This window comes from Melanerpes formicivorus, unplaced genomic scaffold, assembly GCF_026170545.1.
Source record: "Melanerpes formicivorus ecotype bairdi unplaced genomic scaffold, bMelFor1.0.p_v2 SCAF_13, whole genome shotgun sequence".
Classification (NCBI taxonomy): Eukaryota; Metazoa; Chordata; class Aves; order Piciformes; family Picidae; genus Melanerpes; species Melanerpes formicivorus.
In genome coordinates, this window is record NW_027142365.1 from 14,184,116 (window position 1) to 14,210,443 (window position 26,328).

The following is a 26,328-nucleotide window of genomic DNA, read 5'->3' on the forward strand; positions in this document are numbered from 1 at the left end:
CTCCCCTCCCTTCCCCCACACTTGGAGAGAGTGTGAATTTATTTCAGTGTGATAAATTGGAATGCTCCTTAAAATAATTGTTAATTTTGGCATCCTATTAAGCAAGGAAAAGAATGCAATCTCAAGTATATTTGCTTGCAGTTATGACTATGGACTTGCCCCTTATCTTTGGTGGTGAAATATTTGTGTATCATTCCATCTCTTCATTCTGTAAAACAGTTTCTAGTGACTAACTGGCAGGAATTTGTTGTCCAAAAGGCATTCATTTGCAATTGGGACAATAAATTAAGACATCTAAGGTCAACCAGAGACTGAAATCTTCCTTACGTGTTGTGAGACTTCATCGATTCTGATGATCCCGTGTGCCAGCAGTGGTGGCATGGAGTGATGTGGTCTGAGATGCTCTGATTTAGTGCTTTTTTTCTGGAGGAGCTGGGAGTGATCGAGCTGCAGACACCAAATGGGGCTTTCTCCTGCCTTCAAGACCACGAGACCTGTGCTGTTCCTCAGTGGAGCCAGCCTTTCAGCAGCGCTTTTCTTCTGGCCACCTTGTGCAGGGTAACCTGTGCTGTCAGCCTTTCTGCCCCCCACACCCAAGTTCTCCTGATTTCTGTGCAGGCAGTTTGAGAAAGACAGATGAGTGGGTTTTCTGTGCAGGGCATCCAGGATGTGAGAGAAGGAATGTGTAGAGAAGATGTATGGTGGTTTGTGGGGTTCAGCGGTGGGAAGGAGCTACAGCCACTGCCTGGCAGCGAGTAGCTGCACCTCCCAAGATGGTTCAAAAATCCCTGGCCTGGGCTCCTCAGCTGCTGAGATTGGATTTTGTTGGCCTTCTTTCAGCTCCTGTCAGAACAATAACAGTTTATCCAAGGGCCAGTGCTTTTTGGGAGGTCATACTTTTTTCAGAAAGACTTTAAGTCCTCTGTTGGTTTACTGCTTCTGGATGACAGCTTTTTATAACTCAGCAACCTTAAAGAGTTGCAACTTGACTGCAGGATGTGGCAATTTCTTTTCAGCCCTGCAAGCAGACTGTAAAGCTGTACTGGGTTGTTATTTCTTCTTGAGAAGATGATTTTCTAAGCCTGAAGGAAAGGAACACTTGTCTGTTTAGGGGGAGTGTTTTATAAGCTGAGATCAGTTTCATGTTGCTGATCCGTTTTTGTTGTTTGAACTTGTATTGCTGTACTTCAAATGATGGATTAACAAAATTATCTCTAGTGGTTTTCAAACACAAAAAGACAATTTTTTGTTTGATAGAAGATGATGAAAGACAATGCATTTTGCCACTTTCAAATGCTGAATACTCTTTACTTTGAGAATTGCATCTTGCATGCATCTTAATAGAAAAACTACTCTGAAATGGAAAATAGTCTTTCCCAGCACTTTCTAGCTCATTAGGTGGCTTTCTATGTTTGTTTTGCTTTCTTCTCTATGTCTAAATAAAGTACAGAAAGTAACAGTCCTTCAAGTCAGAACTCCTAGTAGCAAGATGACATTCACAGAGTCACAGGTTGCATGAGATTGAAAGAGACCCTCAAAGATCATCTTGTCCAGCCCCCCTGCAGTCACTGGGGACATCGCCAATTAGATCAAGTCTGATCTTGTGCCTCAACCATATCCCTGGGTAACATGTTCCAGTATTTTACCATTCTCATTGTAAAGAACTTCCTCCATATGTCCAACTTAATTCCTAGAATCTTCACCAAACTTGGCTGAAAAGTTTGGTTTCTGGGAGAATCAAAATTACATCCCCATGATTCCCAGATTTCTTATCCTCTATGGCTTTGGTAATAATACTAAGCCCGCTTTTCACCTAAGGAATGGTGTTTCTAAGTTCTTCCTTGTAAGAAGGAAGATCTTGTTTATTCCAGAAGTGATGTCCAGGTAGCAGCAGTGCATCAGGTTGCTCCTCTCATGGGCTGCAGGATGCAGGGAGATGAAATGGGAAACTAGAAAGCATAAAGGGGAAAAATGCCAAGAGAAAGTATGTTTGTTATGAAGTGTTCAGGAGGAGAAAGCAGGGAAGTGGGAGACCTAGTAAATTAGAAAATAAAAGGGAAAGAGAGAAGAGGGCATGGTGATGGATGGTGAAGGAACAGGGAAATATAGAAAGAGAGAACTATAGAAGGTTTGGGATAATCACTGAAGATAAACATATCAGTGGTCATGTGTAGTCTCACATAAATACCTGCATCAAATACAAGAGAATGTGTATCTGGAGATCAAGAGACCATAAGAGAACCAAGGTTAAGATAGCCACAGTGGCAGAGCAGGAAAATGATAAAAAATGATGTGCTATTTTTAGTAGCAGGCTTTCAAGTGGATGCAGGCATAAAAGAGTTTTGACAAATTGGTAGTGAAGTGGAGTTTGGGAACAAGTAAATTCGATGGATTTTCACCTTGATAGGGAAAATACCATTTGTAGAATTTTGTACAAGCTCTGATAGACTTGAATCTTTATGCTGGTGAGTGTTTGTAGGACTGGTTTGGGGGTTGATTTTTGAGAAGCTGTGGCAGCAGGGATTATGTTCATCTGTGAAGTATCGGGAAAGTTCCAAGTTTTTGTAATCTTGCCCGTTTAAAATGCTCTGGCCTAGACTTTGCTTGTTTACATTCATCTGCAATAAGTGCTTATTTTAATCACATCTAATCCTGGAAACTCATCTATCTACAGAGGGTTGCATATTTGTTTTATAATACTCAATTCTTCTCTAACTACATATAACAAGCTGTGTTCTTATGCTTAGCAATGGCTTTGGGGCACGGTGGGATGAAACTGACGGTAAAAGGATATAATTCCTGACTGTGTGTACAAACTTCTTAAGATGCTTTATCTATTTTAATCCAAAGCAGCCTTTAGAAATGAAGCCTAATCCCAAAGCTGTGTTGATGCAAATGATTTGCATGCCAAAAAGAGCCACTTGTGTGAAGAAGGATAAAAAAGTGGGCCTTGAGATGGATTTTGTTTTCCAGTTGCTCCTTAAGTATGTAAACTTGGTCTTGCTAAAAAGAATGAGAAAATCTCTATGTGCCATTGGATAATCCTAAATGGTTTTGTGCTATTCTTTCTTTCTGTCTTCCTAGATTTGAACATGGAATTCAACCCATCAGATCATCCACGGGCCAGTACGATATTTCTCAGTAAATCACAAACAGATGGTAGGTTACTGAATTTATTACAGTATTTGCTATTGCAGTTATCTCTGAACCCTTTATTAGGGTTTAATTTACAATTCCTCTTCAAAAAGGGAAAAAAAAAAAAGAGAGAGGCTTTTATAGGCATCATGTTAGAGTTAAAAGAAGTCACATCTTCAGTTCATTATTTTGTCAGGCTGGTAGTAGAAGGTGCACGTTTGAATTAAATGTAATGATATTTTCCCTACATCCATTTGTGTGTGTGTAACTGTTGGGTGTTTTTTAAACTCTGAATGTTAGGCCCCACTTCTGGGAAACGTGTGGGGAGTATTTTCTTGAGAAAATGCCAGTTAACATTGGCTAAGAAGATGATCCAGACTTCCTTCTGACATAGCCGATGCTGTCAATGAGCTCGGTACTGGAGATAATAACAAAACAACCCCAACCCACACAAACATTCTCTCTTCCTCACTCATTATGGATTTTGTATAATCATCTATTTGAATTTTTATTCTATTTTTTTCATAGACAAAATGATCCCTCTGGAGTTCAATCTGTTAAGCAAGCCTCTTGATAGAGTTAGTGGAATAAAAGCCATTTATTCTGGCTTTCATTCCCTGTTGGACATGTGTGACACGTTGGTTTAGAAGTAGATGAATAATCAATGCAAACCACATTATTTTCTACCAAGACTTTCAAAGCGGTTCCTACACTGTAATACTGACTCTTCAATATCAATTCTTTGTCCTTCCTTCTGATGTTGTTTTTTACATAGTAAACTGCCCTGTCAAACACATTGCTTAAAAAAGAAAATAAATGCAGTTTTCACTTACTGTGTATTTTTTGCTAATGTTTGAGTATGGCTAGAACAAAGGGGATTTACATTTAGCCCCTGATTGAAGAGTTGATTATGTAAGTACCTCTTTTGCCCTTCAGATTGTCCTTCTGAATTCAGCTCTTGTTCTGCCAATACCTTATTAGGTGCTTTCGGATATGATTTACCATTCTAATCTGATTTAGTAGTCTGCAAAATGAATATGACAGTATTTTCATAGTACCCTGTATTATGAAGATTGATGTCTGTTTTGTGGTGTTTTTATAGTGTTTTGAGACTGTATAATCCCATATGGATGCTACCTGTTTCTTGTTACAGCTTGTTGAAAGAACAAACAAAACAAATCCCAAATCCAACAGCTAAAATGTTTACTAGGCCTGATGATTATTCTGACTTGTAGTAACAGTGGTTCATTTATTGCATTATGGAATTAACTGTTAGCTTCTTTTTTTTTTTTAATGCCAGTTTGCACCCATTCTAGAGTTGATCTATGAATCTTTATTCTAGTTTAAGTCATGTGAAGAACTTCTTTTGGAGTGAGAAAATGTAGAGAAACAATATAGAAATGCTGTTAAGAGCAGTGTAAGATCTGTTTAGCCACCCTTGCTCATGGTGGAAAAAAGTCCAAAGATTGTTTTGCTTGTATGTAAAAAAAGATTCTGCATACATTTGCCTACTGATGTATTGCTAAGAACCATCCAGTTCTGATGGGAAAACTTAACAGGAGTAAGCTTTTTACCTGGCTGTACTTTGGGCCCATTGTGGAACCAAGTGTGCGGTAGGAGTTACCACACTATTCAAGGATGTTGCCTAACACCAAAATGCAATAAAGTGCTTGTTAAGGGAAAAATACAGTTGTTGGGTTTTTTTTAATGGTGTGCAGGCAGCCTGCTGTGGAGTCTAGGGGACCTCCAAGACTCCTTAAGACAATGTAGAAGGGAAGAGTTGAGCTGGCAGTGTTGAAAAGACCTAATGTGGACATGTAACTACTTCTCTCCATTACTCGTGTAATGTTGGGCTGGCAAATCTTCATGTTGCTTGCAAGTGAAAATATCTTTATAGATAGAACTGCAGACACTTAAAAGACATGTATTGGAGAGTTGAGTGGCATCAGCACTCAAGGTTCTACCCAGGATCTGCCTGTGACTGGAGTGTACGCCACATGTTTCTATAATGGGAAGTGGCTGAGTCCATCCTTATGTGCTAGAGTGAGTTGGTGATGTTACCTTCAGGCAGTTCCACATTGGGCTTTCTATTAGCCCTGTACTCTTTCAGTCTCACTAGTAATCCTGTCATACTGTCCTGACAGAGGAGCTGTGCTTGAGTTGCTTGTGACCACCCCAAATATGGTGAGACAGAATGTGACATCCCTGAATATTATGTAATCTGAATTGTTATCTGAAGCTTGGATGCTATGCTAAGCATCTAAATATGTCCTGTCCTTCATAGTTGGTAGTCTGAATGCATCCTTAATTATTTGAGAGTTCAGTGAATCTTCAGGAAAGTTAAAGACATAATAAAATGAATTCAATTCATAGCTAAAGTGGCTTTTCTAAATGTTTCGAACCCTTTGTGGGAAGTTTCTAGGTGTTGAGTGTTACATGAGTAGCTCCCCCTGCCCAGGTAACTAGTAAAGAATATCATCTTTTATGTCTTTAACTTCTTGGAGTCCAAGTTCTCCCTTGTTTACTAAGTTTGGCCTCTGAAGCAGGATGATCTACGTGACTGAAAAGCCATACACTGTTTAGTGTGTGGTTGTAGTTAAGCCAGGTTTTCCAAACCTTAGCACTCTAATAATGTAACTTCCTTTCTTTGTATGAGGGCAACAGTTGCCTTTGGGGTGCTGCTGATGGTCTTTCCTGTAAGTGGGTTACAGTTGTCCACCCCTCCTAACTGACATGAGGCTTTACATATTCAATGCACTTGCTAAATTTTGCAGTATCAATGCAACAATGGGCTACAGACAAAGAAGACTTTTGAAGCTGTATTTATATAGTGGATAGAAGTAACCTGTGCTTACTCTTTAATGTTAACTAGGACTAGCCTTCTGACTCAGATAAACCAGAAATTATTTCCAATGTGAGACATTTTGTTGATGTAATCCTTAAGGATTCGTCTTCGATTCCTGCTGTGGGTACCATTAAGATGGTTCTGTAGACATGGCACAAAGAAAGTTTATTTTGCAGCTCAGTGAAAAATACATACCTACATAAACACACAGGTGTAGGTGTGTGTATGTATGTCCTCACTCCCTTTTATTTCAGGAGAACACATTTGGAACAGGAGGAAAAAGTTCAACAACAGCAGCTAAAAGTGCCTGCAAAAGTAGGAACAGGTCATTAACCTTGAAATGAGGAAAATGTAGACCATTTGGCAGCATCTCATTTTCCACTCGAAGAGTTCCATTCCAACTTTCGTGTTTTAAAATGTTATGAAGAAAGCAGAAATTTAATTGTTTAAACTGGCCCTAAAGCTGCTCAGCTTCGTTTTGTCAAACTCTCATGCTTGAAAGCCAGAAGCCTGGAATTGCAGTTAGGAGTTTATGATACAAAGTGACAGTTAATGATAGCTCTACGGTCTGGTCTGTGCGATGTGAGCAGTGCAAATTATCTTTAAACTGGCTGAAGCCAAGTGATTTTAGCTTAACAGAAGAGGTCTTTTGCTCTGTGCACTAAGTGTCTTGTTTGAAGAGAGGGTTGGGGTCACACAAGAGAGCAGTTGTGACAAAGTGGATTTCTGCTCAGCCTGATTCCCCATTGGCATAATGTTCTGGAAAGAGTTGAGCTTTGGCACTTCGGCAGGGCAAGCCAGAAGCTCAAAAGCACAGCTGACTGCTTGTAGTCCTTCACTGGAGAATCCTAGCTAACTGAATTTCTGCTACATGAGAAATAGGAGAAAGGAGGTCAGTGTGGTGCTTAGAAGAACATGCAGCACGAGTAGTGCTTGAGCAGGGAAAAGGGAGGGGGGGGTGTGTGTGTAAATACATTAATATGTTCTTCTGGAGACTGGAAATAGGGATTGGGAATGAGCTGTGAGTGATCATCTTGCTTTGGTAAATAGATGACTGTACTTTCTTGGGGAACTGAATAATGGATACAAGGGGGAAAAAAATAAAACTAAGGTAGGGAAAAGAGATTATTAAAATGGAATTTGAAGTGTATTTGCAGGCTGTCTTCTTAGGATTTTGTCCATAAGAACTTTGTATGGGGTAAAATTGCGATTTAAACACTGTTAAACACTTAACTGAGCAGTTTTGAGCACAGTTAGTAGGTTTTCAATTTTCAGTCACGTACTGTGTTAGGTTTACTTGCAGCTTATCAGATTTGTTTGCTGCCTGTCCATGGCAGTGTGCAATACTAGACAAATCCTTTGGCTGTTCCTAGAAGTATCTACCAACGTTGTGTTGTTTCCCCACTCGATTACTCATGTCCCTTGCTGGTGATAAATGCAGCATGTGGTACTGAAGTGTAGTGCAGCCTTTTAGCAGGATTTCAAGCAGTTTAACTATTTGCTAGATAACCAGGATTTGCCTGCTGTTCCTATTTAATTGTGTCTTGTACAATGTCCGTAATTGTGGATCTGAGCATGTACTAAGTGACATGGCTAACATCTGTCATGTGTGATTCTCCTTTCTGCTCCCTGGGAGGAAAATTATGTAAGGAATTTTTCAAGTTTTTCTTCTTTTCATTTTATGTCTGCATTGAATGCAATTGCTTCACAGTATTCACACATGCAGCCTTGGTTATGTGAGATTGCTTGCTTGTTAGAAAAAAATAATAGTTAAAAATCACTAAGTTATGGCTTCTCATCCAACAGGGGATGGAGAGGCTATCCCACCATTATCAACATGCTTATTTTGCTGAGTGCATTGGGTTGCGTAGCTTTCAAATCATGGTGCACCGAGGTGCATTTAATCACCTACAGCATGAAACCATTCGTATTTTAATCCTGCAGTTTGATTTATGTGTTAGTTGCCTGCAGTCTTGTATCCTAAATGCTGTGGTATTTTCACTGGAACAGCGCTCCACAGGCTCTCTATGGGGTGAGTGGGGAAAGTGCTTTAAAAGATGAGTATGTTTAATCAGCTGTATTAAGCATTTGCCTGACAATTAAGACTCTCTACATCTATCTCATGTTGCTGCTGTTCATTTTCTGAATATTTTGGCCAGTTGTGGCTTTGACTTGCAGCCCTTGCTTGTGGTGACTGGTTGATACTCACCAAAGTAACGTATTTTCATTGTTATATCCCACGTGAGTAACAGTTCCAGGCTTGCACCTGATCGTTCTAGAAGGCTGTGGTGTAATGCATATGGTTTCAAGGCTGCTCTGTGGGAGTTAGTGCACAGTAATGATGACAATTTACTAATTCTGCAGTTTAGCTATTTAGGTGCTTTCATACCTGCCAGGTAGTGTAGGCCACTTTGCAGCAAGGTACCTTGCACGAAGGCACTGGTGGCTCAGGGGTACCCCCACAGAGAGCTGGTAAAAGACAGCAAATCCACTGCTAACTTGGACTGTAGCTTACTGCATATTAACTTTCCCAAGAGGATCAATGCCTGGTGAAGTATCCAAAGGGATGAGAGTTTTTATCCATCATCACACCAGTGAGCCCAAATGCCTTTGTGCATACACATTTATGTTCCTTCTGTGTTTGTTGTATAAATATACTTGGTTAGTGCAAAAGCAATTCTAATGTTGCACGTAGCCTCCTGTTCATTTTATTATAAATGGTATATAAGAAGCTTAATCAGGAAAAATAGTCATGTAATATTTCTATCATATTTTGTGTTTTTGCAGTGAGAGAAAAACGCAAGAGTCTCTATATAAACCACGTAAGTGAAAATGCCTCGCTATGCAGCTTTCTCCTTGTTGTCTGTATTATGCAGTAAATAAGTTATCACACGTGATTTCTTGTATTGGTGAGAGGGTGCTGGTGCTTCAGGTGGCTGTTCTGCATCAGGATCCAGAAGTATAGACCTGGGCTATTGAGTTAGTGGAATGGATCTGTGGTTTGAAGACAGTGTTGCGCTCCCAACCAGTGTATGTAGGTAACTGGTACGAAGAGCTGCACGTGTCTGTATGATTTTTCAAATGGCTTGCCAAACCTCTCAAAACTTTAAATTATATTTGTATGCAAGTTTGCTTTGGCAGAGAGCTGCAGCATTTGATATTTACACAGAAGTTCTGAAGTGCCTGACCGATGTTGATGCAATGTAAATGTGGATTGACGTGTGGAACATGCTGAGTATGGAGAGTGGGATTTGATATGCTTGTGTATTCTGGGCACTTTTCAGTTCTCTTCTGTTTGAATCTAATTCTTGGTGAAGCTAAGAGCAAATCCTCTGTAGCCTGCTTTATGTACAAGACCAGGCTCTTTGCCCCACTTGGTATTGTTTGTACTGCTGAAGTGCCTGGAATCAGTGCTGCTAAACATTGTGCTGAAATATCTGGAGTTATACCTCAGTAAAATTCAGGAGGGAAAGAACTAATTGTCTCTCAAATAATATTTACCTTTAAGGTGAGATGGGAAGAACTTCTCAATTTTATCTGGAAATATAGACCATCATTTTGTGATTCAGTTTTTAAGCTGGTACAGATGCTGAAAGAAACAAATGTGGTTTACAGCCTCTGCATTTTTTTGCTGAGGCAAATGTCTGTACAGCTCCAGTTAAACTGGCTTGGAGCGTGAATGCAGGAAGATTCAGTATAGCTAAAAGCTAAAATGGATCTGCTCCTAAACATGATTCACTTCAGGGCTTGCACCTGCAGAAAGGAGGTGGGGAAAGGCAGGAATGAGCTGCCAAAGTGGGATGAGAAGGCAGGACTGCTTCATTTGGTGGCAGAACTGGTTTGTGCTGAGTGTTTCTGGAAGTACTGCCTGGCTCCAAAAGCAAGCTGAGCTTTTCAGTTTCCCAAGAGTTAAGATTTTGAGAAGTCATGAGATACTGTGAGGCTTACAAAAGCTATAAGGTAGGCCCCACCTGGTGATCAGATATTCTCAGGGCTTCTTACCCTGTATTCCCCTGTAAAACCTTTCATTTGTTCAGTGTGCATGTGAGGGTGATTTGCAGTGCAGTTGTGTTTTTATGAAATTACTTGTGAAGCTAATGCACTGAGTTCCTGTAAACTCAATGTGTGCTCAGGAACTCGCAGCATGCTTTTTACCATCAAAATGGAGGGTTCAGGGCTAAAACAAAAGAATATTTAGACACTGCAAAGCAAGGTATTAACTGCATTTCTGTGGCTGTCCACCCTGTGTCATGGCTGAAATGCTCACATGTGCATTAGTCAGACTGCGAGAGGATTCCTCTGGCAGATTGAACAAAGATGACTTTCACAAATGCTGCTGCTGGAAGCAGCTGTTGTAAATCTTGCTATAAAAGGTTTTGGGGCAGTGCTGGACTTGTTGCAGAAAGAAGGGTGATCATATCACTGAGGAGTTGCGGTGTTAGGAGCTTAATGTAGCAGTTTATAGAGTTGATACACTAAATGTTAGACCACTTCCTAATTTCTCTCTTTATGTTTTTATTTTTTATAGTTCTTTTCTTTTTTTTTCCCCTCAAGTATGCTCCAAAGCAATGGCTAAGGTTGCAGCAATGTAAAATTCTTTCAGCAGTCTGGTTTACTGCTACCTTATGTCTGACTCTGTTGTACTTACAAAGTATTTTCTCTGAATTACAAAGCTAAAAGTTCATGAAGCCAAAGTCCTTACCATGGCTTTCTCTGTGTCCTGACAAGTAAGTTAAGTTTATTAGCCAGCACTCATAAGTTACATTTTCAAATGTGGCTTCTGATACTTGAGTTGTTCAGCACATCTTTAAATATTTATCCAGCAACTCCTAAATACTCAGTCGACTAAAGCTGACCCCAGCCCCATCCTGCCCCCTCTGCTCCCCCTTCTTTTATTTGGTTTTTTTGGTGATCATTTTTGGAGTGGTTGCTGTGGACTTCAACTGGCAATTGTGTTTAGGTTTTTAGACTGCAGGGAACTGTTGTAATTTCCCTAGACTGCCTTATTTGAAGAAATATGAGGGAAGACTTAACAATTTTATGTGACAAATGATGGGTAGCATTTACATAAGTGAATTTATTCTGTACTCTATCGATCAGGTGGTTCTTTTCCACCATTTTTCAGTGCACTAAGTGCATTTTTAGCAGGAGATATTGCTACTCATCTGTTTCCTTGTTGATGTGAACTTCTAGTTCCCCACATCTTCTCTGGAGGAAACAAGCCAGAGGACATAAATTTGGGAGCATTGCTTTCCTTTTCCAAGAACTCTTCACCATAATGCAGCACTCCTCTGTGGGTTTCCCATAATGCCTTTTTTTCTTCTTTCTTTTGTAAGTTTCTTATACTTTATTCTCCTTTTGTGATAAATAAACAAGATAAGCAACAAAAGATTTTCATCCCTTTCTGCAGTATCATAGTGGTTATTTTGCAGGCAGAGTCAAACGCTTCCCAGGTGCTCAGGGTGGCTGGCTGGCAAGAGAATTGTCAAGCAAAATTGTGGTTTTGCTTTTTTAACTGCTTGTCTAGCTCTGTGTAGTAACGGGTGAGAATAGCAATTTATAAAGATACTGTGTTGCCTGTGGAAAACAATTCATGTTGACTGAACTTTTAAAGTATGGTCACATCTTTGCTCTTTCCCTTTCTTGCTTACTTTTGTTTGCAGAATATTTTAATTGGCTGAATAGTTTCCCTTTATCCCCAAATACTACTAGTGGGTTTCTGCTTTGATTTGCTGCACTTGGTCATGAACTGGTAGTTGCCACGTATCATATTCACCTTGTCAGTAGATGTCATAGAAGAAGCCAGCAGCTGTTGTTTTTCTGGAGTGGGGAAGAGAAGGGCAGTGGAATTAAAATGAGGGTGCCAGGGTGCTGTGGAGAAGCTGCCATCTCTCAGTATTGTCATGGAGCCCAAAGAGAGAGGCAACAGGTTGGAAACTCTGCTGGATCCTTTTCATCCTTGGAGGTGCTGAAAACCTACTTACAGTGTACCTGGTATGTTTGGCTTCTTCCAGCCTATTTTAATTTCTGAGCAGTTGCAGCAGACTCTACTTCCCTTTCCCGTTGAACTGGCAGTTGTTGTTTTGTTATGGCTTTAATGCCTCTTCAGTGTGCACTTGTCTTGTCGTTTAATCTGCTTAGTCAAGCTGCTGAGGGAGATAAAGATTGCAGATGGAGATAGAGGCATTTCTTTTTTCAGAGGGGAGAGATTGCATTGGTATCTCTGCCTGTTCCAGGAAAGCAAACAGGAAGATGTTTTATGGAGGGTTTGGGGGTGCAAATGGAGAAAGTGAATTCGTAATTATTGTTTGCAGGGGCTACTTCTGGGGGAGGGGCAAAAGGAACAGGACAGGGGAGGGAAAAGTCATTTTGTTTATCAAGCTTTTCTAGAAATAGTCACTTTTACACAGGATGAAAATGCTCACCTTGCCCAAGTGCTTTCTTTTTGACAAGGTATGCCCTTAGAGTTGAATCTCGTTCTGAATAGTGATATCTAGTAAAAATAAGGGATATATTTTTGATTATTGGAATATTTCTGAAGTTAGATAAAGGGAAAGAAAGGAGAAATATTATAAAGAGAAGTACTAGCTCTCTTCTACAGTGGTTTTCTTTTTATTCTGGAGGTGCTTCATGAGCTTGTAGCAATAGCATCATCTTGTTTAGGGGTCTGGATGCGAGTTCACCGTCTGCTACCCAGTAACTAGAGGTTCAAATCCCAGCAGACTAATACTGTCTTTATCATTCTACGTTAAAAAACCTAATATCTGTGTATAGACCAAAATGTTTTCAGCCTCCTAGGGAAAAGTTCTTTGCCTTGATTCATGCAGAACCCCATAACTGACCCTGTAGTGATTCACACTGGGGCAAGCATCTTCCTGGCAGCAGTCCTGTGGAGACTAGAAGAGAATGGAGGGTTTCTTTGCTGTACATGGTGTGGCACAAACAGTTTTTGTGATCCTTTTAGCATGCTTGAAATGATGCATGATATTTGCTCATGTCTAGCCCCCAAATTTTCTTGTCAAATTGGATAAAGAAGCTGTTCTGCTTCCCTGTTGTAAAACTACTGGGTGTGCAACTGGTAATTAAACACATTCAAGAGTAAATAAGATACATACTGAAATGGGAACATAGTCTGAAAAGTGGTTTCATCTGTGAAAAATGCAAAGCACAACATAAAACGTGAAATGTTGGTTTTAAGTGGACTGCCTGAGGCTGGCTGTTATAAAGGTTTGTAACTGCTGTCAAATTCCTTAAGATATTGTAATTAGTGTTCTTTACTCGAAGAGAAGAACAAGATAAACTGGAAGATAGATTAGAGGCTTCTCAAGTGCTCCTGAAGCTCCCAGAGATTGCTTAATGTGGTCTTTGCTCCTCTCCATTGCAACATCACAAAAAGCTGGTCTATAGGGGGCTTTACAGCCCATCTGACCTCTCCAGCAGACTCTCTATGTGGCTCTGATTCCTAACAGATGCTGTTTAAGGTGTTTTTCCAAGCTTCCAGTAAGTTGGAATGAACAGGTTTTCTTTAAAAAACTTAGTGTTTGAAATGTGTCTTGGTTATTTGTTTCCTAATACCTTCATGTCCTCTAGGGTGAAGATTTTTTACCTCTCCTAACCACTTCAAGTCACTAAGTTGTATAAAGTGGCAAACTTTTGTGGAGGGAAGAACAAAAGATCACTTAAGCTAGAATAAGAGCACGAAGGAGAGTTCTTTTACAAGGCTGCCGTACAATACGTGGTGTGCTGGGAGCCTAGTAAAGTCCCTCTGGTCAAATTGCACAACACTAGCAATTACGTGCTATGTAAATACAAGCCTTTGAGCTGTTCTTAGTGTTCAAATAAATATTTAATCCTTCAGGTTTGTAAAGCTGGGTGCTTTATCAGTGGGTAAGGAGGGGCCCCTGTGTGCTGCAGAAATGGCCAGTGATTTCTGAGGCCCCCAGGGGCTTGATGGTGTGCTGCCTTACTTTCCTGTAGTTGATGTGAGTAAGGACAAGCTTTGAGAGCAAAAATCTTGCAAGTACAGATCTAGTCTAAGGCATCAGTCTGGGAGGTTATCAAATGTCAGTGAAACTAATCAACTGAGGACAAGATTGAATCATGTCATAGACTGATGAGCTACAGTGGGTATTGCTTAAGAGTGGTTGGACTGGATTTTTTTCCCCTCCTTTTAATTTTAGATATTGGCCAAGCAAGCATATAATGGTGCAGTATCCTGTAGCTTTTGTTAAGGTGAATACATACATATCTAGTTGTGCTCTGGTATCAAATTATGCAAGATGAAAAGAAATGCAAGAGCTTTGCAGAGCCGTGCAGAGAACTGTGTTGCATGGCTTGCTTGATCTTGGATGCAGTATGTTGACCTGTAAAATCATGTTTCTTCTGTGAAAAAGGTTGTCAGAACTAAACCACATCCTGAAGCAATAGAAGATCCTCAAAACAGGAATCTCTTCCTTCCAAGTCAGAATCAGTCCTGGTATTTTGGCTTGTTACTGTAATTTGGCTTCGTGTCTACATTTACATGCCAGTTTTACCTATTAGCATTTTGGCCAGCCTGTGGTGCCTGGAAGCTAATGGGCATGCCTCCACAGACGGGTGCAAGCAGGCCTCAATTTTTCCATGGGGAAAAATGCTTCTTAATAGTACCTTTCAAAATCATGCAATAACTTACACCTGGTTGGATGGAAGAAGAGGCAGTTATTTAGGGCAGAAGCTGCAAATTATCTGCTGATGGACAAGTGTAAAAGAACACTGAAAAAGGCTAAAGTTCCTCTGCTAAGCTGGAAGCTGAGTGGCTGATGGCCAGCTCTGGTACAAAAGCTGTGTGGCTTCATTAGGGAATCCAGATGAACAAACCCTGCTAAGCAGCAGGGCAGAGTGCCACACTGGTGTTGCTCAAGAGCTTTCAGGACAGAGCTGGCTGGTCAGTTCTGAGTGTGTGTTTTGGTCACTATGCACCTGTCTGTCAGATGCTTCTCCCACCAAACACTCTGAAATTACTGTTTTAATAAAAGAAAGACCATTCCAGACAGAGTTAGGTTTAATTTCTGAGTGATGTGAAAATGAAGACTGAGAGAAATTCATCCTTTTGTGTATTCTCATTGTGAATTACTTAGGAATTTGTTGTGATTCCTATCATAGCAGGTAGATAAAAGCAGTTCTGCAGAGCTTGTATGATTTTGATGGCAAATGGAGTCATTCTGTTTCTGATAAGATGTATTTTATGTAAACTTCAAGTGAATCTTGTTGTTCAGATATCTTAAAAAAATATGTTATTTGGAAAGTTTCAGGATGAAGCTTGAGAGAAAAATGAAGCAGTGATATTACCTTAGTACTATCTGTGTGTGAGGGAAAATTGCTGCGTTTTAAGAGCTAGAAACACCTGGCATTAATGGAAGTACATTGAATCTTGATTTCTTAGAGCTTGTTCTGTAATACATATAAAAGCTTAGCAAGTTGTAAAGCTATTTCCCCTGTTACACAACTTTTCCTGTAAAGAGAGAAATTCAAAGCAGTCCTCACATTCATTGTAACATATAATACTGGCATTCCTTATTGAATGTCTTTGGCTGAAATGAGGTAAATAGCAACTGCTTCTGCAGTGAAGAGATACAAATCCTCTCTTCCAAAAGAAGTCACAAAATGATGGAAAATTGGTCCAGAACTCATCTCAAGAGGTTGTTCAATCTGGATTCTTGCTGAAGAGCAGAATCCTCCATCTAGGCTAATCTTGGCATGTGTCTGTTTTGCCCCTGTACAACTTTTGGTGATGGAGATTCTATCTGCTCAAATTACTTAGGCTATCTCTGCTGTTAGAAGCCCCCAAAGCTTTTTCTTTTGCCATCCTCCCGTCTCACAATTTCATGTCTAATCTTAATTTTCCCTAGTTCAGTGTAAGCCTGCTCTTTCTTATCCCATTCACAGTGGTCACAGAGAACAATGTTACCTTAATCAGAACTCCCTTCAGCACGATTTAAGGCCATTGTTGTTGCTTTGTACCTGGAGAAAGCCTCTTCAGTCTTTCAGTTTTTCCTTCTAAATCAGGTTTTTCAAACCTCTGATAAATCTTAATGCTCTTTCCTCCTGACTCTAAAATTAATTCATTGCTCTGGAAGTATAGTGGTCAAAACTAGGTGTAAAATTCCAGCTGAGCAGAGTGGGAAGATGTTGTCTACATCTACTCTATACATCCTATACAACATTTTCCTCTTTTTATAAGAGACCCCTCTGTGAGTTAATCCATACTGAGTAGACCATATATCTGTGGAATGCCCTTTACTTCAACCTTCCAATTTGAAAGTGATGCCTGGATAACTAGAGTACAGTTTTCCAATTAGCTTTTACCAGCAATGGACTCCCTGTTTTGTCTTTCAGGAGCTTTGCATGAGGTGAAGTGAGATGTCTTGGTGAAGCTGAGAAACATGGCATGTAGTGAAGCTTAGCTTGAGTACAAAAATATTACTACTGCAAGTTAAAGTTTATATAAAGTGAATCCCACCTGAAGTCAAGCTTTTAATTTGTTAGTGTGTGTAATATCAGAGATTCTCAAGGCTCTACGTGTCCTGTTCTCACTGTCATGTTTGCATATTGGGATTTGCAAAAGGAGTTGTACCAGTCCTTTCTTTCCCTTATGTCAGCTGTAATGTTGGGACAGAACCAGAGAAGGATCCTATTCATGTTAGAGGGTTTGGCTAATTTCTTCAAAGGCTTTATATTCTTTCTCAGCTCATCTGATTTTTCCAGCTTAGAGCCTCTTCCACTTGTCTTAAAGGAAGATTTTTGTGGTCAGCCATGATGGATTTGAAATGTGAAGGCACTAAGCTCCTCTACAGTTTTGAGTGTGGGCTTGCCCCATTGAAATGGACACAGAAAAGGATTTTTCTGTAGGACAGTGCGAAATACTGAGATGGATTCTCAGGAACCTCTTTTGTCCTTTGCAAGGATGGAGAAGACTCCTGTGCAGCATTTTGTGGAGGTTCAGAAAGGCATTTTGGGGACTTTAGGTGCCTTCCCGCATAGTCAAGGCAGAATATGAAAGTGAGGGTGTTTTTCAGTGATTTGGAAAGGCAGAAAATCTGTTACCTGGCATAGCACATGACTGCAGCTGTATGTCAGAGTTGAAGCTGAGAATGTTGATCTACAGATAAGTTAGTTATTCACATGGCACAAATGTGGATGCATACCCAGATAGTAGGTTTACACTTGGCACCGTTCTCCAGACTGAGAGAGGTACTCCTTCCTGCCAAGCTATTATGAACAGAAAGGAAAGCATGAGACTCTACATATTTTTACTGGAGTGAGAGAAGTTCTAAACCTAACAAAGTGTGATGTGGGCTGGAAACTGTGGAGTGTTCTGTGATGTGGTAGTTGCAGAAATAAGGTGTGTGGCTGCAGTTATTGACACGTATCAAATGTTAGCGTGCTGTTTACATAAGAAAATTTAAGTCTGATAGTGGCGTTGCTACAGAGTTCTTTTGTTTTTCACTCGTGCTTGCCTTGAATGAATCCAGTCTGGTTGTCTTGAATTTTATCTAAACCTTTAGAACACGTTGACACATAGAATGTAGAATTAAAACTTTTCATGTACTTTTTTTTTTTTCTTTCCTTTTTACTGCTGAATGTCTACACCTCTCTCTTTTTTCCAACCACTAACCAGTCTCATTTTCAGCTGGTTTCAAGTTACTCTGCCTTTAGCATGCCTGTGGAAGGTACTCACAGACTAATCCAGAAATTTGAACTGAACTGTGGTAGAACAAAAGCTGTAAATCACCCATGCCCAGTAATTCTCTCTGTACACATCAGTGCTAGGTAACACATTTGATAGCATTAATGCCTTCCAGTGCTTCTAAATTTCTTGTTTGTTGCCTTGCTTAAGGTATTATAGTTTGGAAGGTGGATGGTTTGTGAACTTCCAAAGTGTTGCAAAGAACCTTTCCAAACCTCTGGAGAATATTTGAGAGGGGATGAATTTCATTTTCTGGGCAAGCTTTTTCACTTCCAAGAAAAGCAGCTCAGCCATGTTCTTACTGGTTGAGGAAACTAAATAAGATTCATTGGTGAGCTTTGAAATAACTTGAACATTGTGTTTCCACAACTGTAACAGGATCAGAATATTATTTCTTTCAATTACCAGAAGACTGAATGCTGTTTCACTTGTAGCTGGGAAAAACAGAAAGATGACTCAGATGCATGTAGGTTTACCAGGAGTCTATCTGCTCTCTGTCTAATGAATGCTGCTAAGAAGTCTGCTGCCTGTGGAAAATGAAACATTATTGAGATGATGGAGTGCTGGCACTTGTAATAATATCTGTTTTGGAAATTAGGCAGGGGAGTATTTACTGAGGTAGAACTCAGGGGACCATAGCATAGATGATCACTAGCTCAGAGCTGGTAGATGCCTGTGGGTTCCACTGATGGTATTGGCATTGATTTCCCCACTGAAACGCTGGAAATAACATGCATTGTAAGGCAAATTAACATTTCCATATTGCTGTGCCAACTGAATTTTAAAACTATTCTGATGCCAGTTAAACATGTAATCTCAGTGGTCATAACTTTGCTGACAGAGGTTCTTGGTCAAGCTATTCATTAGTGCAAGTACGATAAGCAAGAATAAAACCAAAGAGCCTTGACAGCTGTGCGAGTTACTAGCTGATATGATGGAACTATTCTCTTCAGATTGCTGGAGTGCTGGCTACTCTTGAACAGCTGAAGGACAAGCCCTCTGAACATCATCCTCTCAGCTTCCTCCTTGAGGGTGTTTGAGACCAGATTGGATGAGGCCTTGAGCAGCTGAGTCTAGTTGAGTGGTGTCCCTGCCTGTGGTGGGGAAGTTGGAGCAGATGATCTCTGAGGTCCCTTCCAACCTAAGCCATTCTGTGATAGTCACTTTGTGGCTGAGCTTTTCAGTGTTTTCCCACAGTAGTGCATAAACAGGATTGAAAGCTGTTACAAACTTTTTTGAGTAAGAGATATGTTTCTTTTTCACTTGAATATCTACTTTCCTTTACATCATTTGATCACTTGTCTTCCTGTCTAACGATTCTTCGTGTCTTTCCCAGTTTCTGGTAGTTTTACTGTAAAGACCTCTTTGCCCTACTTCATTCTATTAGGCCTTGTGTGAGGTTTTTTTAATTCTCTTTTCTCTGAGCATGGTTTGGTGTCTGTTTCTAAATCAATCTTTATTGTTAACATGACTTTTTCTTTCCCTCTTGGATTGAGGCCAGAGACAGATCCTTGCTTTGTCTGTATTTGAGTAATTCTGCGCAAGAAGTGTTGCATGGTTTTGGGGAACAGAGGGATGGGGAGGGGGGATTGAAAGCATTAGTCAAGGCATGGGCAGGGATTGTTGTGACTTTTGCACTGGTAATTATTTCTGAACTTTCTGAATTGCTTCAAAACATGATCCTGTTACTGTGTGCGTCATTGTGAGAGACAGAGAAATTTGGTTTGTTCTAAATTCTTACATCATCTTAGAAAAATGCCTCACTATTACATAATTGCCATTGTTCTTTTGCATGTTTTTCATAGCATCCTCCTGGGCAGTTGAGAAGGAAGTACAGTTCCTGCTCCACTATTTTCCTGGATGACAGCACAGTCAGCCAACCAAACCTCAAGTATACCATCAAATGGTAGGTTGTAGAATTGCTGTTTTTAAACTAGATTCTACATTAGATTGATATTTATTTTTGCCTATGTGTTTCTGAACCATTACTAAGTAAGCTTTCAAGGTTTTAGTTTTTGAAGTAGTAAATGTGTGTAATCCAAGGCAGTGAATAGGATGAGCAAAGGGTGTTGCTCTTATTATAGGTCCTCCCACTACTACAAATCTCAACAGAAACCTGCAACTAAGTCTCTCAAATTCCAGCATCTGAAATCCTTCTGTGTTCAACTGGGTACTGTTTTCGGACCAGTCCTCATAACTTACTTGGGTACTTGTTTGTTCAGACTTTCAGAATAATCTGAAATTGAAGAGCTCTTTCCTCTTCATGAGGAAATGCTCATTTGCTGAAATGGCCTTCTGACTTTCTGAAATGGAAATGACTTGCCGTCAGATTAATTTCTTTATTGAGTACAAGGGCACTGGCAGTTTATTACACAACAGTGAGGGGCTTTGTATGTTGCTGCACACATGGCCTTGGGTGACATCTCAGATGATCATTTCAGGTTTCATTGCTGCCTTTTTACATTTGGAGAGAAATTAAATTGATATTTATAGAGTGGTGTCCTTTACATTTTGTACAGTAAGGGGGGAAAAATGAGGGAAGAAATGTTCAAGCATTTTATGCTGCTGTTGCTTGTAGGATGATTACCTTGGAGTACTCCAATGCAGAAAAATGAAGACAAAATCTGTGCTACAGAGGCACTTACAGGCCAGACAAATACATTCAGACTAACACATCCAAAAAATCTTTAATGTTGGTGGTCAGTAAAATATTCTTAATTTTTCTATTTAAGAAAAAAAGAGGCAAGTGGAGAGGGGATTTGCAGTTAGATTGGCACCTTCTTTTTTTGCCTCTTGGAATCTCATATTCTTATGCTTTAAAGTCTTTCATGCTGATTTTTATAGATGCATTGTTTTGGGTGGGTTGTGGGTCCCTTTCTGTGTCAGAAGTGAGACTGCTTATGGAGAGAAGTGATAAATGCAGCAGATAAGAAGGCCGTCATGGCCAGCAGCAGTCTGCTGAGAGGAGACAGAAAGATGAGCTGGGGAGGAGCAAGGTGGTTACCTTTGGGAGCGATTTGGGGTGTATGGAGAGGGGCAGAGCTATAGGGAGGAGAAGGTGTATGTCAGGCTGGAAGGGCTGATGCTGGGTCCCAGTGGGAGGAATTGTGCAGGGCTGGGACCTGGCTGACTGCATGGGGAGGGTTGGAAGCTGCAAGGGGTCAGAGAGTTTGAAAAGGGTTTATGTGGGGTGAGAAACTGGACTTTGGCACACAAAGGCTCTTGAGGAGTCTTTCCTCCTTCTCTCCTTTCTGGCTGCACATTTAACAGATTAAGTGTGGGGAGATGGTAGGATTATTGCTATTGTAGTGCAACTGTTTCCTGTCCCCATCCTGGCAGTCTGCAGATAAATGACTATTGCAGACAGGTACGTTGGTGAGGGATGTATTTTGGCCAGCTCATGTGTTTTTTCTGGGTCATGTAATGCACTGGTGTGTTTAAAATATTAGTTCATGTACTGGAAATCTGCAGCATCAGTGGGGTGGCCAGGGTAGGCTGATGAAAAGCTCCATAAGCTTCTTCCCTGCACTCTGAACGCTAGCTGAATCAATGTGTGAAAAGCAGAAGGAAGCTTGGGTCTGAGTTAAACTATTGCAGCTCTGTAAGACCTTCAGATTCTGGTAGGTATTTCTAAATAGTAAATATTTTCTATACTTAATTTGATGTTGTTGTATTTTGTTGTTTTTTTTCACAAAAGCAACCATATGGGCACCAAGCAGAGCTCTGCACATAGATTCTTACATCTGCTTTCATAAAGTGAACTGCAAGTGTGTTCCTAGGGGCATAATTCAAAATCAAATTTTAGGACTAATTCATTTTGCAGAGAGCTTTCAGTCAAATTAAATTCATTCATAAATGTGCTTTTTGTGTTCAGTGAGGAGTGCCCTTTAAATGTCCACAAAAGGATTTATGATCTACAGACTTCTAAAGCAGCCAGAAAAACATCTATAGTGCTCATACAAAGTCAGTAAAATATATTTCCTTTCAACTAAGAAAAAAATATTTTCCATTACATGGCTCATAAAAACCCCAAACCTGAAATCATTTAAAATTTTACTGAAGGGGCATCTCCAACCTGTGGTTTTCCTAACATGCAGTATGTCAGTTTTCATGTAATGCAATAAAATTACAGAGCAATCAACTGACTCTCTTAAAAGGGGAATTTTGCATCTGTGTAAGACATAAGCATCATGCAGTGAATCACTGACAAATTGTCAGCAAATAGAATTCCGTTCTCCTTCCCCTTTAGTTTTGACTGGGTTTTATGCTGCTGGTACAAGTAGGGAGCAGTGCTGTTGGTTCTGCCTTATCCTTCAATAAAACTCTATCATGAGTAAAACATGTGTCCTCTGATAAAGCTGGAGTCATGAGTTGGAAACTGGAGAAGAACCATGAGAAGCCACCTCTTAGTTTTCTTCGGGCTCAAATGTGAATGAGATCAGTTAGTTGTAGATGTAATTAAAATCTTAGCTTTCTGTGAGCATAAGGACACTTTTTGTCTTTGTGCAGAATATAAACAGAGGTACTTTGTTATGTGGTTGAGAACATGGGAAATGCATAATGCAGTAAGTTATTCAGGGAGTTGTCTTTCCTGAGTTAAAATAAGTAACTCGATGCCATAAAACTGTAGGAGCCTGGTATTTGAGTCTGCTATGTGAGTAACTACATAGAAAGAGAGCCAAAAGTTAATGGGCTTAAATAGAAAATCATAAGCCAACGGCGATTAAAACATTGCACGCTAGTCTGGCAGCCTGAGCAAACAATACAAGAGAATGTCCAGTGTCTGTGGTGCTTTGCTTTACACCTTGCAAGTCAGGAGGAGTTTTATCATTGCCTTTAGTGGAGCAGGGCATTCTATGGAAGGTGTGTGCAACTCGGTGTATGGAATATAGGTGTTTTCATTTCTACTGAAAATGAGGCACCTGGACTTTGAAATTGTCTCCATCAGTTTTCCTGGTATCTAACAGTGAAGAGAATAGGCTGTTGAGCATGCTTTGGGTCATGCCTTGTGCTTGGTTTTAAATTTGCACGTTAATGTGACAATTCATACAGAATTTGACAGTCCTGAGGTATTAACTCTATGTTTTTCTTTACAGTGTAGCTCTTGCAATATATTACCACATCAAAAACAGGTATGTGAATATTGAAATCTTGTTCTGAGGATCTCTTTAATCAAAACAAATGAACTGCCCAAATCCTAAAAATCCATACTCTGTTTCTTTCAAAATAAAATCTTTTGGGGGTAGCAGTTTTCTTCTTTGCTGTGCCAGAAATGAGAAACACTTTCTTTTGTATCTACATAGATGTTATTTTAGCTTAGAAAACTAAAAAATGGAGGATTAAATAGCATAAAAATCTGGAAATGCAGATCAGCATTGAAAAATGTTGATGAGTCAGTGTTTAATGTGCACCTCTGCATTATTTCATGTCTTGCAGTTCCAGAGAAATCTGTCTTTCAGATTTTTTAGCTATACCTTTGTAAGTTAAGTGTGTACATCAGTCGATGGATTTGTGTCCCTGCCCATGGCAGGGGGGTTGGAATTAGATGATCCTTGTGGTCCCTTCCAACCCTGACTGATACTATGATGCTATGATTTTCGAAATACAAACTATTAATTACAGAGGAAGACAAACATTGTGAACAGATGTAATTCAAGATGCCTCAGAAACAGAGTGGGTCCTGGCTTATCTCTTCTGGTATACTATGTTTTAGGTTTCTGCTCAGTCAAGTTGTTTGAAATTGAATGGAAAATAGGTTCTCTAAAATGTAACTTGATAAGTAAATCAGATTTTTTTAATGTTGACTTGTGCTTTTGTATCTTATGTTACCTGTCCTCGTGTTATGTCACTGTATCATAGAATAGTCTTTCCCAACATTTCGAAGGAGAGATTGTATACTTCCAACTAACTTTTGTGTCCATGGCTTTTCCATGTGTCTTTTCACAGAACTTGGCATAGATCTTGGTCTAGCAAGCCACTAATATGTTTTTTCTTCTGGACTGTAAGAAGTCTGACTAGAACAAAAGTGATTGCTCAGAAGTTTAAAGTTAAGCTGGTACGTCATTAGGGACCATGTTTCAGGTCACTGGAACCCACCACACTTACTGACACAATGCTGACATCTAAAGAGAAGCCTTTAGAAGTGCACAAGGGCAGAGAGGTTTTCCTTGCTGAAAATTTTTATGAGACTTTTCAAGGCGTCAGTGTGCCTTGGACTGAAACATGACAATGTGTAAAGCAGAAGTTGGAGTGAAATCTTTACCCAAACCTTTAATCTCATTTCCCAGGAAATGAGCTGTTGGTGATCATGCTTGCATTACTTGTTTATCTGTCTGTGGTTCCCTTTTTACCCTTTCCTCCATCACTCCTGGGTCAGTTTGGCTAACTAGTCAGATTTTACTGTGCTTGACTAAATAATGGAGATCTCCAGGGTAATCAGATTCTGAAGTTTTGTGGAAGTTATTCCTAAGTGCTTAGGTATCGTGCCAGTTGAGTAAAAGGCTCAGAGTAGGGCTCATTAGGGACCACAAAGGGTGAGAAACTTCAGTGAGAGCTCACAGCTGTGCAAGAGGAATCCAGACCCAGAGCACATCAGACGTGCTTTGTGCCGACTGCCACGGAGCTGATTTCTGCCTGCTGGTAAAATATGCCCACTTGTGAGCTTGATCTAAATTTAACCTACAACTAGACAGAGAGGATAAACCTTTAGAAAATAATGAGTCCCATGTCAGTGTGTTAAATCAAATGCACTCTGAGTGTTATCTTCTTGGGAAAGTTGCTGCTGTCCTTTCTCCTGTGGGATGGAGAAGTGGTTTATTCAGGAAGAGGTGGTTGCTGCTTCCCGCTCCTGGAGCTGCCCTGAGTAGGAGCTGCGGTGTCAACACGCCCTCTGCCGCACTCAGGACAGATGGGCTCGGTGCTGATGTTGGAGCAGGCTCCTGTGTGTCAATGACTGAAATGAAGGATGTGAAGTCACTGATCTGTCTTTAGTTATCTCTGATTTAGGAATGGAGGGACAAGGTGATAACAGCATTCAGTAGTACTTGCTGCTGAAACAGCAACAGCAAAGCAGGTTCTGCTTCCTGCCTTTATAGGTGAAAAGGAAGTTGTTGATGTATGTGGTAGATTTTGGTTCATTGTTGGGGGGATGGGGAGTAAAAAAACCACTGTAGCTCTTACTCAGGGCTGATTTTGACAGAAAATGAGTCCAGCATCTGCTTTGCCAGAGAAGAAATCTTTTCAGGCAGTGTTTAGTTTATCTCCTGTACAGCAAACTTAAACCTAAATTAATTCCTAGTATTCCAAACTCTCACCAGTGTTATTTTTTTGAGGAACTCTGTATGAAACAGAATATTTCTTCATGTGTTCCCCACATTTCATTTGATTGTAACATTCTAGTTACCATTCCTTCTTCTCCCAGTGTCTCCTACCATTGTTACATTGATTGGCTTCCTGCAGCTTTGTTGTACTAAGCTATGCAGCAAGTGATGAAAGACTATACCTGGCTTCTTTTCAGAGCAGTGCATAAACACTGGTGGATTTGCTAAATAAATAAACCAAATAAAACAAACCCCAACAAACTAACCATGATAAATTAGTAGATGGTTCATCTTTTTAAGATAATAATATTAGTTTCAATGAAGACAAGAATTTATAAGCTCTGATATTTTTCTATGTGGAATAGGTTTTTTGGTCGAATATGCCTTTATATCATGCAGCAGCTACAGCATGAAGAAACAAACCAGGAGAGTCTTTCTTTCTCCCTTCTCATTGTGCAGGGCCACCGTTTACTCTAGCACACCAGTGATTCCAGGGAGACTATTCCTATGTTAAGACACTAGCTTTATTATAGAATAGAATAGACCAGGTTGGAAGAGACCTTCAAGATCATCACGTCCAACCCATGGAGGGGGGTGAAAAAGTCTGACCTAAAACCTTTGCTGGTAGGCATTTTCTAGTAATTATCTGGGTCTGGAGTTTTGTTTTAATTTAGGTACTCCTTTTCCCTAAAATAAAATACAAAACCAGAAGAATTAGAAACACTTATTTCAAGTGCTAGCAGGCGCAAAAAAAAAAGTCACCTTCAGATGCTGAGGTTTAAATGTTACCTCCTCATAAGTACATTTTGTAGACCTGAATCCAGACCGGAATTCATGTTGCGTGCCCTGAGAGACACGTGCTGTTGAGTAAAGATAGAGACCATATTCAGTAGTTTCTCTCTTAAGAACTCTGTGGCCAGAGTACCAGGGATGCTATAAATAAAGATGGAATTGTAGTAAGTAGGTCACATGAATGCATCTGTCCAGAGAGTGTCCAGTTCTAACTGGTACTGTTCTACCACATACTTTTGTGATTGTTAATGTTCCTGCCACAATTACACACAGCAAAATCTAATGTCGCATACTGGATGTTTGTTGGGTTTGTGGAGTTGCATCAAACTGATCATGAGCAACAGGGATCTGAGGGAGAAACAGCAAATAAACCAAATGAATAGGAAAACTGCTTTGTCTGATTGTTTTGTTTTTTTTTTTGGTTGTTATGTACTGCTTTTTGCTTTCAGAAATTACTAGTAGGATAGGGATTTCCAAAGGAAGGAAAAGTGGAGTATGTAAAGCTAGACGCT

At 40.0% G+C, this 26,328-nt stretch overlaps 1 protein-coding gene across 5 annotated transcripts in view; it reads left to right on the forward strand.

Annotated features, from left to right (window-relative positions):
• CCNY (cyclin Y) overlaps positions 1-26,328 on the forward strand; it is a 93,535-nt gene that overhangs the window by 43,716 nt on the left and 23,491 nt on the right. For 2 of the 5 annotated variants that reach the window (XM_068146280.1, XM_068146279.1), the window contains exons 2-5: positions 3,085-3,159; positions 8,768-8,802; positions 19,511-19,611; positions 22,802-22,837. In XM_068146280.1, coding sequence (XP_068002381.1) covers positions 3,085-3,159; positions 8,768-8,802; positions 19,511-19,611; positions 22,802-22,837 — 247 coding nt within the window. The other 3 variants (XM_068146281.1, XM_068146283.1, XM_068146284.1) reach the window with 3 other exon arrangements.